This window comes from Silurus aristotelis, assembly GCF_946808225.1.
Source record: "Silurus aristotelis genome assembly, chromosome: 20".
Classification (NCBI taxonomy): Eukaryota; Metazoa; Chordata; class Actinopteri; order Siluriformes; family Siluridae; genus Silurus; species Silurus aristotelis.
Window position 1 is genome coordinate 15,375,796 of NC_139593.1, and position 12,959 is coordinate 15,388,754.

At 37.0% G+C, this 12,959-nt stretch overlaps 1 protein-coding gene and 1 long non-coding RNA gene across 3 annotated transcripts in view; both read left to right on the top strand.

Annotated features, from left to right (window-relative positions):
• Positions 1-5,418, top strand: part of crfa4 (cytokine receptor family, class I receptor 4) — a 49,710-nt gene extending 44,292 nt beyond the window's left edge. Inside the window, exons 9-10 of one of the 2 annotated variants that reach the window (XR_014530387.1) lie at positions 1,599-4,685; positions 4,731-5,418. Coding sequence is in view for 1 of the 2 variants with exons in the window: in XM_083522391.1 (XP_083378517.1) it covers positions 1,599-2,264 (666 nt within the window). In the remaining variant the exon portion in view is untranslated. Of the gene's footprint in view, positions 1-1,598 lie in introns of both variants that reach the window. The other variant, XM_083522391.1, reaches the window with a different exon arrangement.
• A 2,571-nt stretch (positions 5,419-7,989) lies between these two features.
• Positions 7,990-10,798, top strand: LOC310715826. The gene is made up of 2 exons (XR_014530401.1): positions 7,990-9,588; positions 10,203-10,798. It is a non-coding gene; the product is annotated as an uncharacterized lncRNA (long non-coding RNA).
• Positions 10,799-12,959: the final 2,161 nt, after the last annotated feature.

Genomic DNA, 12,959 nt, shown 5'->3' on the forward strand with positions numbered 1-12,959 from the left:
TCATTCTTGCTGATGAGACCCACCACGGTCGTGTCATCTGCGAACTTAATGATGTGATTTGAGCTGTGCATTGCTACACAGTCATAAGTCAGCAGAGTGAACAGCAGTGGACTGAGCACACAGCCCTGAGGTGCCCTAGTGCTCAGTGTGGTGGTGCTGGAGATGCCGTTCCCGATCCGGACTGACTGAGGTCTTTCAGTCAGGAAGTCCAGGATCCAGTTACAGAGGGAGGTGTTCAGGCCCAGTAGGCTCAGCTTCTCAATCAGGTGCTGAGGAAAGATCGTGTTGAATGCTAAGCTGAAGTCTATGAACAGCATCCTTACATAAGAGTCCTTGTTGTCTAGGTGGGTGAGGGCCAGATGGAGGGTTGTGGAGATGGCATCATCCATGGAGCAGTTTAGACAATACGCGAGCTGCATGGTGTACAGTGCGGGTGGAAGCTGTGTCTTGACGTGCCTTATGACGAACATATATGTACATACATATATGACATATTAGCATGAGGTATTTTTATACAAATTTGAAAGGCAGGATAACAAGTACAAGTACTGTATATATAAGGGTAGGTATCGAAAATACGTATATTATCACAAAGGTACATAGTGTACAAGTAAGGTGCAATAGTACTGAATGCAATCGTGATACAGTTTTTCTAAGTTGCTTTGGAGCGTTTCTCAGATCAGAAATAAAACTCTCCAAACTACTTGTTCAACCTCCACATCATTTAGTCATTTGTGCTCATCATAAGAACATTTTATGTTGCTTTGATCAAATTGCTAATGCTTTTGAAAGGCTTTTTTGTTTAATTGATTGTGTACAAGTGGTGTTAAAAATATATTATACTGGTGACACCTGAATAGTTTTAACCCCCTGAAACATCTCAGCATCAGTTCATTGCATTAATCATTGATTGCAAAATCATTAAACCAGTTGTCATCATCTGTCATTTAAAATTCCTATAAAATTTTTTATTTTTTTGTAAAATTGACTTGAATTGTGCAGCTGAATCTTGAATGTAAGTAATGAAGGCGAGTGAACGGCATCAGATCAACCAATAATCAACCAGTTCTCTAAAACACGTCAAAGGTGAATCTTCTGAACGTTCAGTTGGAGAGTGTATACAGACAGAGCAAAACACATGAAATGTATAAGAGAGTCAGTTGGCAGTCGTGGTCTGCGTCGAGAATGCATTACAGTTCTGGAAAAATTGACTATTATACATTTGCATAAACTTCAGCTTTAATTTTAATAGAACAAAACATTTTATTTTACTGTCAGGCGAACAATTATACATTTACATGAATAGAATAGAACTTTAATGTAATAATTATTATATAAAAAAAAAATAAGTATTTTTTCTTTGATGTTTTTACCCATGTTTATTTATTTTTTGACCCCCTACAGTACCGATGTGGACCCCCGGTTGAAGACCCATGTTTTACATGCTGAGAATGAGTGCAGAAATCAATAGAAAAATAGCAACCATACACATTTCAATACGCAGGAGATGGTTTAAAAATGGCATGTGGAAAACTGCATCTACTGACCAATCTTTTTTTTTTGTCTCCCTTATATATATTTCTCTCTCTACCTCTCAGAAAGGCAAGATGGATGAGATTAATCATCACTTTTCCTCCCTGCAAGGCTACAAGGAATCACACTACTGTGGGGCGTCGTTGTACCAAGTCAGCATAGACGAAGGTGTCTCATTATCTCAAGGTAGCTCTATGTCTAGCATCCAGGAAGACAAGAAGCCGGAAGGTATACAGAGCCCTGAAGCTCAGCAGCTACTTCAAACCCCAGACAGCCCCAGCCCTTACTGCAGAGACCCTCCGGACTGTATTAAAGAGGCTTCAGAGTCACCCGGAACCCCTGAGAAGCCTGTATGGGCTTGGCCTGTGAAAAGCCAAATGCAACCCGAGCTGTTTTCCTTTCTAGGTACAGAGTACAGCATGATTGTAAACCCAGTTCCAACAAGTACCAGGGCTCCGCCCAACGCTCAGGAATTCTACACCTGTGTCCATGGCGTAACCACTAATGAGTTGATTCAGCTGGTGCCCTGCATGCAAGATTCACTCAAAGCCAGCCCCTATTTTGAGCTAAAGAATAAGCCAGAAGAGGACTCAAACAAGCTCAGCCAATTAGCATCCTATTTGGAGAAACGGGTGGAGGTTCAAGCCAATGAAATTTGGTTCTGCCCAGGAGAGGAGAAGCAGAATGAGTATGTTGTGCCTTTATTACCCCAACCAACAAACACATGCTAGCTATGGTGTAAATAAAAATATGTGGATGGCAGTCTAAGAAAATCCATCAAATGGTTGCTGTAAAAGAATTCTGAAAAAAAAAAAAGACAAGAATACGGTTTTGGACCAAAGTTAATAACGCCATTAATAGTATAATATGTCATATTTTCTAACATATTAACGTATTTTCTAACATAAATACATTTTTACATCGGTTGTTTTCTAGCCTGTGGCGAGATATTTATATATTCAAACTAACATGTACGCCATTTGGCACACGATCTTGTCAGATACAGAGCATTTTACAAAGTGAATTGAAAGTGATCCAATCTGAAGCTGGTTCATGGTTCTTTAAGGACACCGACTAAGAAAACCATCGTTATTAAATGCTGTTGGGAGACAAAATAGCTAGAATGTACGTCGTTCTTTTTCCAAGAAGTGCTAATATAAGAACCTCTGGAAGAGAAAGGTCTTTAGATGTCATTTGTAGACCGCTAGTGATTCAGCTGTTCTGATTATAAGTGGAAGTTTAATCCACCACCTGGGTACCAGAACAGAGAAGAGCACAGAAGAATGTCTTTCTTGTACCCGGAGAGATGGTGGGACCAATCCAGGTTGTCTGTCCATACATCCATCTGAGATCATTTTTATCAAGATATATCTCAAAAAGAGAAAAAAAAAAATTATAAGATTTTGATGGTTTGCAGGATTTATTAGATTTGTTGAGATTTTGGTCAGATTTTGGTTCTTCGATAGCTTCCTTCCTATTTGAGGGCATATTTGGTGTTCAAATCAGTAAATGGAGTAAAAGACTAGTTGTGTACTCCTATGGGACGTCCCAGTGACACCAGTGGCATCGCGTTGTACTTCTTAATGCCTTTTCTTTTTTAGCCTTCAGCATTTTTTCATGTCTGATGTTTGATGGAAGTGTGTATAGACATGTTGGCACTCACTATTTAATTTATTACCTATCTAAAAATTGGATTGATCGAAGCATGCAGAAAAACACGCATAAGATCTTTAAACCTTTTTCGGCAGACTGACTGCATTTACTGGGTCGTGTAATAAACTGGCTCTTTTCCCAATGTAATTTTTGCAACCTCAAAGCAAGGCTAGAAAATAAACTAAATAAAATAAATTTCACTTCAGTTTGGCACTGTAAAAGTAGATATCATCAGAAAAGCTTTATTTTGGTCATCATTTTCCAGATTTCAGCTTAAGCAACTTCGGCTTTTTCCATTCCAAGACGCAAAGTACAAACATGAGCGCACACGTTTTGTACAGAACCAGAACACTCAGTTTCATGTACACACCAAACACCAAATCATATGCACACAGACGAGTTTAATATGCTTTAATGATCAGCAACTCAAGGATTATCAGCGGTTGGTTTTTGTGGATACGCCTTTTCTCGTGCGAACAAGTGTGCCAAGTGGTGAGTGTAAAAAAGATAATAACCTAAGAGGACAAATCATCCTTTATCACTGCTCAATGTCCTGTTCTGGCAAATCCCTCGGAGATCCGATAATTCAGCTTCATTTTCACAAAGTTGGAGAATTTCGGCTGTGAGTTTGCAACAGACCGCCTTTAGAGTGGCAGTTGCCTTTAGAGTGGCAGTTGCCTTTAGAGTGGCAGTCGTTGGCTTGTCCCTGCTAATTAGGGCTGCACCGACAATCCGAGGAGGTTGACTCTGAAAGTTCCTCCATGTCGTTTTTTATAGCCAGTGTGTCAAAAGCATTAAAAACTGCGCAGGCCTATTCTTGAGTGGAATGTAATACACACCGCTGAAACTTTTGTTGGCAGCAACGTTATTTGTGTTTTTTCCTTTTTTGCGGTATTCTGTCCTGTGCACAGGGTTCGTCTCAGTTTATGCAGTTATTACAATTTTTTTTTTGTTGTTGTTTTTAAAGACGTGTTACAATACATTTAAGATTTTTGATTTGCTTTCAAGAGGCTCAAGAAACAAAGCAACTGATTGAACTTTTACACACACACACACACACACACACACACACACACACACAGCTTGCTCAGGTTTTATATAACTATAAAAAATAAATCTAATTTAAAGTCAGAAAAAGATTATTTGGACATCGTATATATTTATGACTGAACGTGCGGAATAAACTAAATATATAAACTTAATAGGAATAATATACATTTTAGCCATATAGCCCTCTTGGTCTAGAACCTTTCGGAAGTTTCCACCTAATTAGTGCTGAATTGGTTTTGAATGGACTTTTTTTTAATTACACCTACAATTACGTTTCAAAGTAGCATTTTGTGATTACAAGACTAATTCTATCTCGCAGCCCCAGTGCCAAAGACTCCCATCTAACCAGAATAAACTAGACCAGCATACAGAGTTCATTTCCTCATCTTTATTATTTGCTTTATTGTGTTTAGAGTCGTGGTAGTTCCTGAGCCAATCCCAGCAACACTGTGCGTAAGAAGGGAAGATTCACCCCCTACTGGACACCAGTTTAGTATAACAAAAAGGCCTCCAAGTTTTTGGGTGGTGGGAGGAAACCTGAGAACCTACAAGAAACCCAAACGAGAGAACAAAAGGATGTTGTAAATGCTCACTACCCTGAAGTAAAATCATACCCAATCATAATCATACAAGATTACTATTTATTTGGTGTGTTTTTATGTGAAAGTCACAATATAAAGTCCCCCCGTGCTCAGTGCTACATTTGAAGTGCACGACAACATGGTTTCAATTTGGGTTTTAATGATATAAATCACAAATTGTTGGGACCCATTGCTATCGTTGGGATTATTAGCGTTGTTTTTGTTGATCTTGTTGTTAATCTTTTTATAACGAACGTTTTGAATAGATTTCCTGTAAATGTAAACGGGCAAGTGAATTTTCTTAGGCTTTGAAATGAGCACAGTTGTGTTTTTTCAACAACAACAGCAAAAAAAAACGCATCGAAGGGGCTAGCGTGCTGAGAGAGTCGCCAGGCGCACGGCATGGAGTGATTATATATAATAAGAATTCAATTGAAGGGATTATAAATGGGCATTCATGTATTTTCATGACTGAAAGCTTGAGGATTAGCCGATATCTATCCATCTGATACTGTTTTCTTTCAAATGACAATTTATTTCACAGTCAATGTAAAAAATGTGATAAAATGAATATAATAAATATATACACGATCCTAACAAATGAAAATATATATATTAAAAAAAATATTTACATATACATTACCAGTCAAAAGTCACCTTATCCTTCAGCATTTCTTATTATTTTCAAACTATGAAAGAACACATATGTTTGTATTATATATGTGTTAAACAAACCAGAATATTTTTTGGTTTTAGATTGTTCACAGTAGTGACATTTTGGAAGAACAACAAGCAGAAGAGATTTGTTGCGGAGCAAGAAACACAATGTCCTTAGACCAGTGGAAAACTATCTTTCGGTCTGGTGAATCCAAATAAAATTGTTTTGGTTCTAACCACCACGTCTTTGTTAGAATTACAGAGGGTAAACGAACTGTTCCTGAATGTGTGATTCCCACTATGAAGCATGAAGGAGGAGGTGTGATGTGTTGGGGTGCTTTGCTGCTGACACTGTTGTTGATTTAGTCAAAATCGGGTCACATTTCACCAGCATGGCAACCACAACATTTTGCAGAGAGACTTGTTGGATCCTGTCTGGTTTGCACTTAGTAGGACTTTCATTTGTTTTCTAACTTGAAAATATCCCCAAATTTACCTGTAGGTTATGTAAAAGCTATTTGTTCAAGAAGCAGAGTTAAGTGCTGTATCCGATGACCTGGCCTTCACAATCACTTGATCTAAATCCAGTTGAGATCATTTAGGATGAGTTGGATTGAAGAGTGAAGAAAAAGCAGCCCACCAGCACTCAACAGCTCTGAGAACTTCTCTAAGATTGTTAGAAAACAATTCCAGGTCACTTCCTCATGAGGCTGACTGAGAGAATAATAAGACATAAGACATATTTAGGGATATTTAACAGGTTTTTGTTTACTACATAATTCCAATCGTGTTCTTTCATAGTTTGGATGTCTTCAGAATGTATAATGTTGAAAATAATTGAAATAAAGAAAAAAACGCAGAAAAAGAAAACCTTTTGACTGATAACATATAGATATATATTTCCAATCAGTCTTTTACTTAGTTGCATGATCTTGTCTTTTTTTTCATGGTTATGGCCTTAATAATTAATATCAGCTCAGTGCCATTTCGAATGGGAACCAAAAGATATATACATATATATATATATATATTATGACCTCAACCAATAAAACATAAAGAAACCTGAACAGAAATGTCCTCACATGGACCCATTACCTTCAAATAAATCCCTGAAACATCTGTGCATCTATTTGTACCTTATAATCCTAATTCATTTTACCCAGAGCAATATATTCGAATATACTACGACATCTGCGATTTCTGTAAGAGATCCAAGCTATGCAGTGAATCTTCTAACCCAGCTCAGATAACGATTGTCCTAATAATGATCGTCCTCGTCCTTTTTCTTTTTTTTTAAAAAGTCAGTAGACTTATTTTAGTTTGCCGTGCACAAATCTTTTCTGTGGGCTGCTAAATTATACAGAGCACTGTGCGATCAATGCCAGCGATCTTTGCTGCTTTATCTGTTTCTTTTCCTGTTTTAACCGTGATAATTCTATATTCTTACTGATAATCAATTGTACACTTCACTTCACTTTCATTTATATTTGTATTGTGCTGATTGGACATCACCACAGAGCTGTGTGGTGTGTGGTGTGTGGTGTGTTTGCCGAATTTCATTTTTGGTCCTTCTTTCATGAGTACTTTCTGTCTTTTTATCTCGTTGTTGTACCGGTCCACACTTGTGTTGTGACGTCTTGTGACTCTTCGTGCTGCTTGGACATGTCTGTGCCTTTATTGTTATACACAAATACAAAAAAACAAGACGAGTAACTAGACGACATGGACACATCGTGAATATGTGAACTGCGCATATATATTTGGCTTCTACTCTACATTTGATGGATGTATATATTTTTTTTTAAATGAGATGAAACCTATTTTTTTGTTTTTGAATCCCAGGTGAAGAATTAAAAAAATTATATATATATATATATATATATATATATATATATATATATATATATATATATATATATATATATATATATATATATATATATATATATATATATAGAGGCCTTCAGGACACAGTGTGGTATTGATATATTTCAAACACACACACACACACACACACACACACACACACACACACACACACACATTTATACACAAGCTGTGCCTTCACTCTAAAGTTTCTCACCAGCAGATGGAGCCATATATCACCTAATGACCATATCCACACACACACACACACACACACACACACACTATCTATCTATCTATCTATCTATCTATCTATCTATCTATCTATCTATCTATCTATCTATCTATCTATCTCTCTCTCTCTCTCTCTCTCTTCTCTCTCTCACACATACACACACTACAAGGCAAACGTTTGAAAGCAAGCAAACGTCATTCCTTTTTTTCCTTAATTTTTTGAGTTGTACTGAAGTCCTAAGAGGCCAATAAGTATTTTTTTTTTCATTATTCTTGTTATGTTTTCGTTATCTCGACATAACAAAGTTGTTTTTGCGTTATCTCGACTTAATCTTGTCAATAAATGACCGGTGCGGACAGGTGGAGAAAATGAAGCCGAGATTTTTGTTATGTCGAGATCACGTGAAAATTAAGTCGTGATCACGATAAAACAACAAAGAATTTTAAAAAAAATTCTTTTTAGGACTTCCATATAGTTGTAATTGCTATTGTACAAAAGAAGAAAATTTTACAATCATTTCTTGAAGAAATTTAAACTGATTTTATTTCAAATTTTGCACATTTCTTTGCTGTGAAGTAACTTTATATCTTGTAACAATAAAAATAAAGTTGTATAAATGTAGACAACATAATTTACACTAAACCTCTGCAAGCTGACAGTTGCATTTAACCCTTGACTAAAGATTTTTGCTTCCATCCAGGTGTACATTTCTCATAAAACTTCTGACGACTAGAAATAAATGAAGAACATATTCTTTAGACTTTAAAACGTGATTTTTCTACACTCTTACAGTTTTTCTCAGTTGCTTTGGAGCGTTTCTCAGATCAGAAATGAAATTCTCATAACTACTTCTTCGACCTCCACATCATTTAGTCATTTGTGCTCATCATAAGAAAATGTCTTGTTGCTTTGATCGAATTGCGAATGCTTTTGTACATCATTTGATGGATTGTGTACAAGTGTCTTCTATTTCCTACATTATCAGTTGTTTATGTTCATGTTGATCAAAATATATTATACTGGTTTCACCTGAATAGTTTTAACCCCCGAAACATCTCAGCATCAGTTCATTGCATCAGTCATTGAATGCAAAATGATTAAACCAGTTGTCATCAAGTTTATATTAAATTTTTTTGTAAATGTGACTTGAATTGCTGAATTGTGCTGCTGAATCTTGAATGTCACTAATGAAGGCGAGTAAATGGCATCAGATCAACCAATAATCAACTAGTTCTCTAAAACAGGTCAAAGTTGAATTTTGTGAATGTTCAGTTGGAGAGTGTATACAGACAGAACAAAACACAGAATTATACATTCTGAAAATGGATGAACAACTAAGAAATTAATGAACACATGTACAGTACAGTAAAAGTGTAAATCCTGTCCGGTCTCTTGCAATCAATATAAATCAAATATGCAATCAAATAAACGAATTTGTGCGGCTGAAATTCATAGACGCCAAACAGAAGAAATTCAAATATTATGCATTTCAATCACCGTAGTTTATATCAAAAAATCCTGAAACTGTGCAGCGTCATACTGGCAACATGCCTAAACATTTTGATGATTTTGATTGTGAACAATGACAAAGGGATTTTTCATTCTGATAGGATGAGAATGAGTTCATTGACACAAATACTTACTTTTGAGAGATGAACTGAGGATTTTGAGAAAATGAAAATTTCTCGTTTTTGCAAGAAATCCAATGTATTGTGCTGTTTGTACACACTGTTTTGAGAAATGTACGTACTGGTTTGCAAATATTAAGGATGATTCAAGAAATGCTCCAAAGCAGCTGAGAAAAAAACTGTAAATGGAATGAGCTTTATAGTTATGTAAAAGAAATTAAATTGGTCTGACGAATTCATCATTTATGCCGACTGCATTCTCTTTAGAGTCACGGTTTAATTAAGCCTTTAGAGCAGTGGTGCTGAAAGTGTGGACCCGAGCTCTCGTAGGGATTTGTGAGGAATAGCCTCTGATGTTTTTTATTATTATTATTATTTAGCTACTGTAATAATCTCGAAATGATTTCCAACCATGTTGAAAATAAAACTGGAAAATTTCTATGAACAGAATGGGCCCATGGTGCAGTTGCTTAATTATTTTCTTCATTTAATGGAGAAGAGTGACAGGAGTGATTTGTGTTAGAAGAGTATCTGCAAAAATGAAAGGGAAAGTTTATAGGACTGTGGTGAGACCTGCGATGTTGTATGGATTAGAGACAGTGGCATTGAGTAAAATACAGGAGGTGGAGCTGGAGGTAGCAGAGCTGAAGATGTTAAGGTTTTCGTTGGGAGTGACGAGGATGGACAAGATTAGAAATGAGTTTATTAGAGGGACAGCACATGTAGGATGTTTTGGTGACAAGGTGAGGGAGGCGAGATTGAGATGGTTTGGACATGTGCAGAGAAGGGACACGAATTATATTGGTAGAAAAATGCTGAAGATGGAGCCACCAGGTAGGAGGAAAAGAGGAAGGCCAAGGAGGAGGTTCATGGATGTGGTGAGGGAAGACATGCAGGTAGTTGGTGTGAAAGAGACAGATGTAGAGGACAGGGTGGTATGGAGATGGATGATCCGCTGTGGCGACCCCTAATGGGAGCAGCCGAAAGAAGAAGAAGAAGAAGATTTAGCTACTGTACAGAAGTCATTAAATTTCCTACTGTGTTCTTATAAAAGAGAATCAATGTAATAGACTGTTATTACATTGATAATTGTAGTCATGTGGTTATTGAATCTGGAAACTCAAAAACATGTAAATCATGTCAGATCAGATCTAAACTCAGGACTAAATGTTTTTGTACACATTCAATCGGTTTCAAGGTTTTTCAGGTGGGCGACTTTTTTGTGTGGCTTCAAAAATGTAAAAAAAAAAATCAAATAAAACCTTCTTCATACAGGTTTGAGAACCGCTTCATAAAGATACTTTTATTAAATATAAAACATTTTTAATCCAGGTTCTGATTAACTTTGCTTCCAGACGTTTGCCCGTAATGTAAATAACACAAATACAGAAATGACTCTTGTCACCTAGATATCTGTTCCCCATATCACATACACACAAGCCATCTTATATTTATACACCTTATATTTTATCTAAATGTTCTGTACATGAATATGTAAAATTGAGATTTATATTTTGTATGTATGTATGTAGTGTCGGCTCGAAATGATTTCCAACCATGTTGAAAATAAAATTGGAAAATTTCTATGAACAGAATGGGCCCATGGTGCAGTTGCTTAATTATCTTGTTTTTTTTCTTCATTTAATTTGGTCCTGTTGCTTGACAATTAAAAGACATCTAATTATGAAGATATTCTGAGAATGTGAGAACATGCAGAGAATAATCTGTTCTTGCAGCTCCCTCAGTTTTGTTGTAGGTCTCTTGAAAGCCTCGTTGGAAAATTGTCTTGTCCTTTTCTTAGTAATGTCACTATGGATATAAATTGTGAATGATGGTATGTATGATGCTCCATGGTACATCTAATGTCCATGAAATTATTTTATGCCCCACTCCTGATTGATGGGCAAAAGTATTGGGACGCCAGACTTTTCCAGCCATATGTGACACTTCCCTAAACTGTTAACACAATGTTGAATGCACAGAATTACATTTTCCCTTCATTTGAACTAAGAGATTTAAACCTGTTTCAGCATGACAATGCCCCTGTGCACAAAGCCAGCTCCATGAAGATATGGTTGTGAAGATGTGAAGATGATTGGCCTGCTGATCTCAATCCTATTGAACACCTTTCAGGTGAATTGGACTGCACCACAGGCCTCCTCACCGCACCTACTTCAGTACCTGACTTTATTAAGACCCTTGTTTTTAAATGAGCTCGAATCTCCACAAGCACACTCCAAAATCTAGTGGAACATCTTCCCAGAAGAGTGAAGATTATTATAACAGCAAATGTTATAGTATAACATACAAATCTTAATAGTCAGGTGTCCACAAACGTTTGTCCATATAGTGTACCACGCATGCAGTGTGTATGCAACTTGGTTAATTTTTTCCCCACTTTTACTCCAAATATATTTTATATATATCACTTATTGGTCACTTATGAAAGATTATTGAACTAATAGAATGTGGTGAGAGTAGGGAGCAGGTGGAGAAGAGTCTGGAGAGGTGGAGGTATGCGCTGGAGAGAAGATGAATAAAAGTCAGTAGGAGTAAGACAGAGTATGTGTGTGAATGAGAGGGAGGGCAGTGGAGTGATGCGGTTGCAGGGAGAAGAGGTGGAGAAGGTGGAGGAGTTCAGGTACCTGGGGTCAACAGTGCAAAGTAATGGAAAGTGTGTTAGAGAAGTGAAGAAAAGAGTGCAGGCAGGGTGGAGTGGGTGGAGAAGAGTGACAGGAGTGATTTGTGATAGAAGAGTATCTGCAAGAGTGAAAGGGAAAGTTTATAGGACTGTGGTGAGACCTGCGATGTTGTATGGATTAGAGACAGTGGCATTGAGTAAGAGACAGGAGGCGGTGCTGAAGGTAGCAGAGCTGAAGATGTTGAGGTTTTCATTGGGTGTGACGACGATGGACAGATTTAGAAATAAGTTAGAGGGACAGCGCATGTAGGATGTTTTGGAGACAAGGTGATGGAGGCAAGATTGAGATGGTTTAGTATATTAGTAGAAGAATGCTGAGGATGGAGCCACCAGGAAGGAAGTAAAGAGGAAGACCAAGAAGGAGGTTCATGGATGTGGTGAGGGAAGACATGCAGGTAGTTGATGTGAGAGAGGCAGATGTAGAGGACAGGGGGGTATGGAGATGGATGATCCGCCGTGGCGACTCCTAATGGGAGAAGCCAAAAGAAGAAGAAGAAGAGATTGGCCTTTTTTTTTCTTCCTGCATTCCAGTTTTTTAATAGCTCAACAAGCAACTGTCTTCTTCAGATAACAGTCATGACCTACTGGCCTCTCTGACCTCACTTATACACACAAACACACATAATATAACTGAATTTACATTTTCTAATCCTGTAATACCTCTAAAACTAGGCCAATGAAAATTAAGGTCATTTAATTACATTAAAATCTGACTACAAAAATGTTGTATTTAAAAATAGATAATAGATCCGTTGCACTAGGTACTAAAGCAAAAATCTTGACCCAGGATTATATTTACTTCATTGAAAAGGGGAAAGTTAAATCACGGTTTAATTTTCTCCTGTGGTCAAACTCAATGCAAATGATTTAAACACTATAGACAATCTGGCTACCAAAGTAGTATATCAGACATCACACACTGTTTGTGTCTCGTCACTTCCCATTCATTCAATTTAATCTGTTTTGATTTCTATAGTGCTTTTAACAATAAACATTGTCTCAAAGCAGCTTTATGGAATGTTAGAGTTATAGAACAAAGTCCATTTATACTTAAA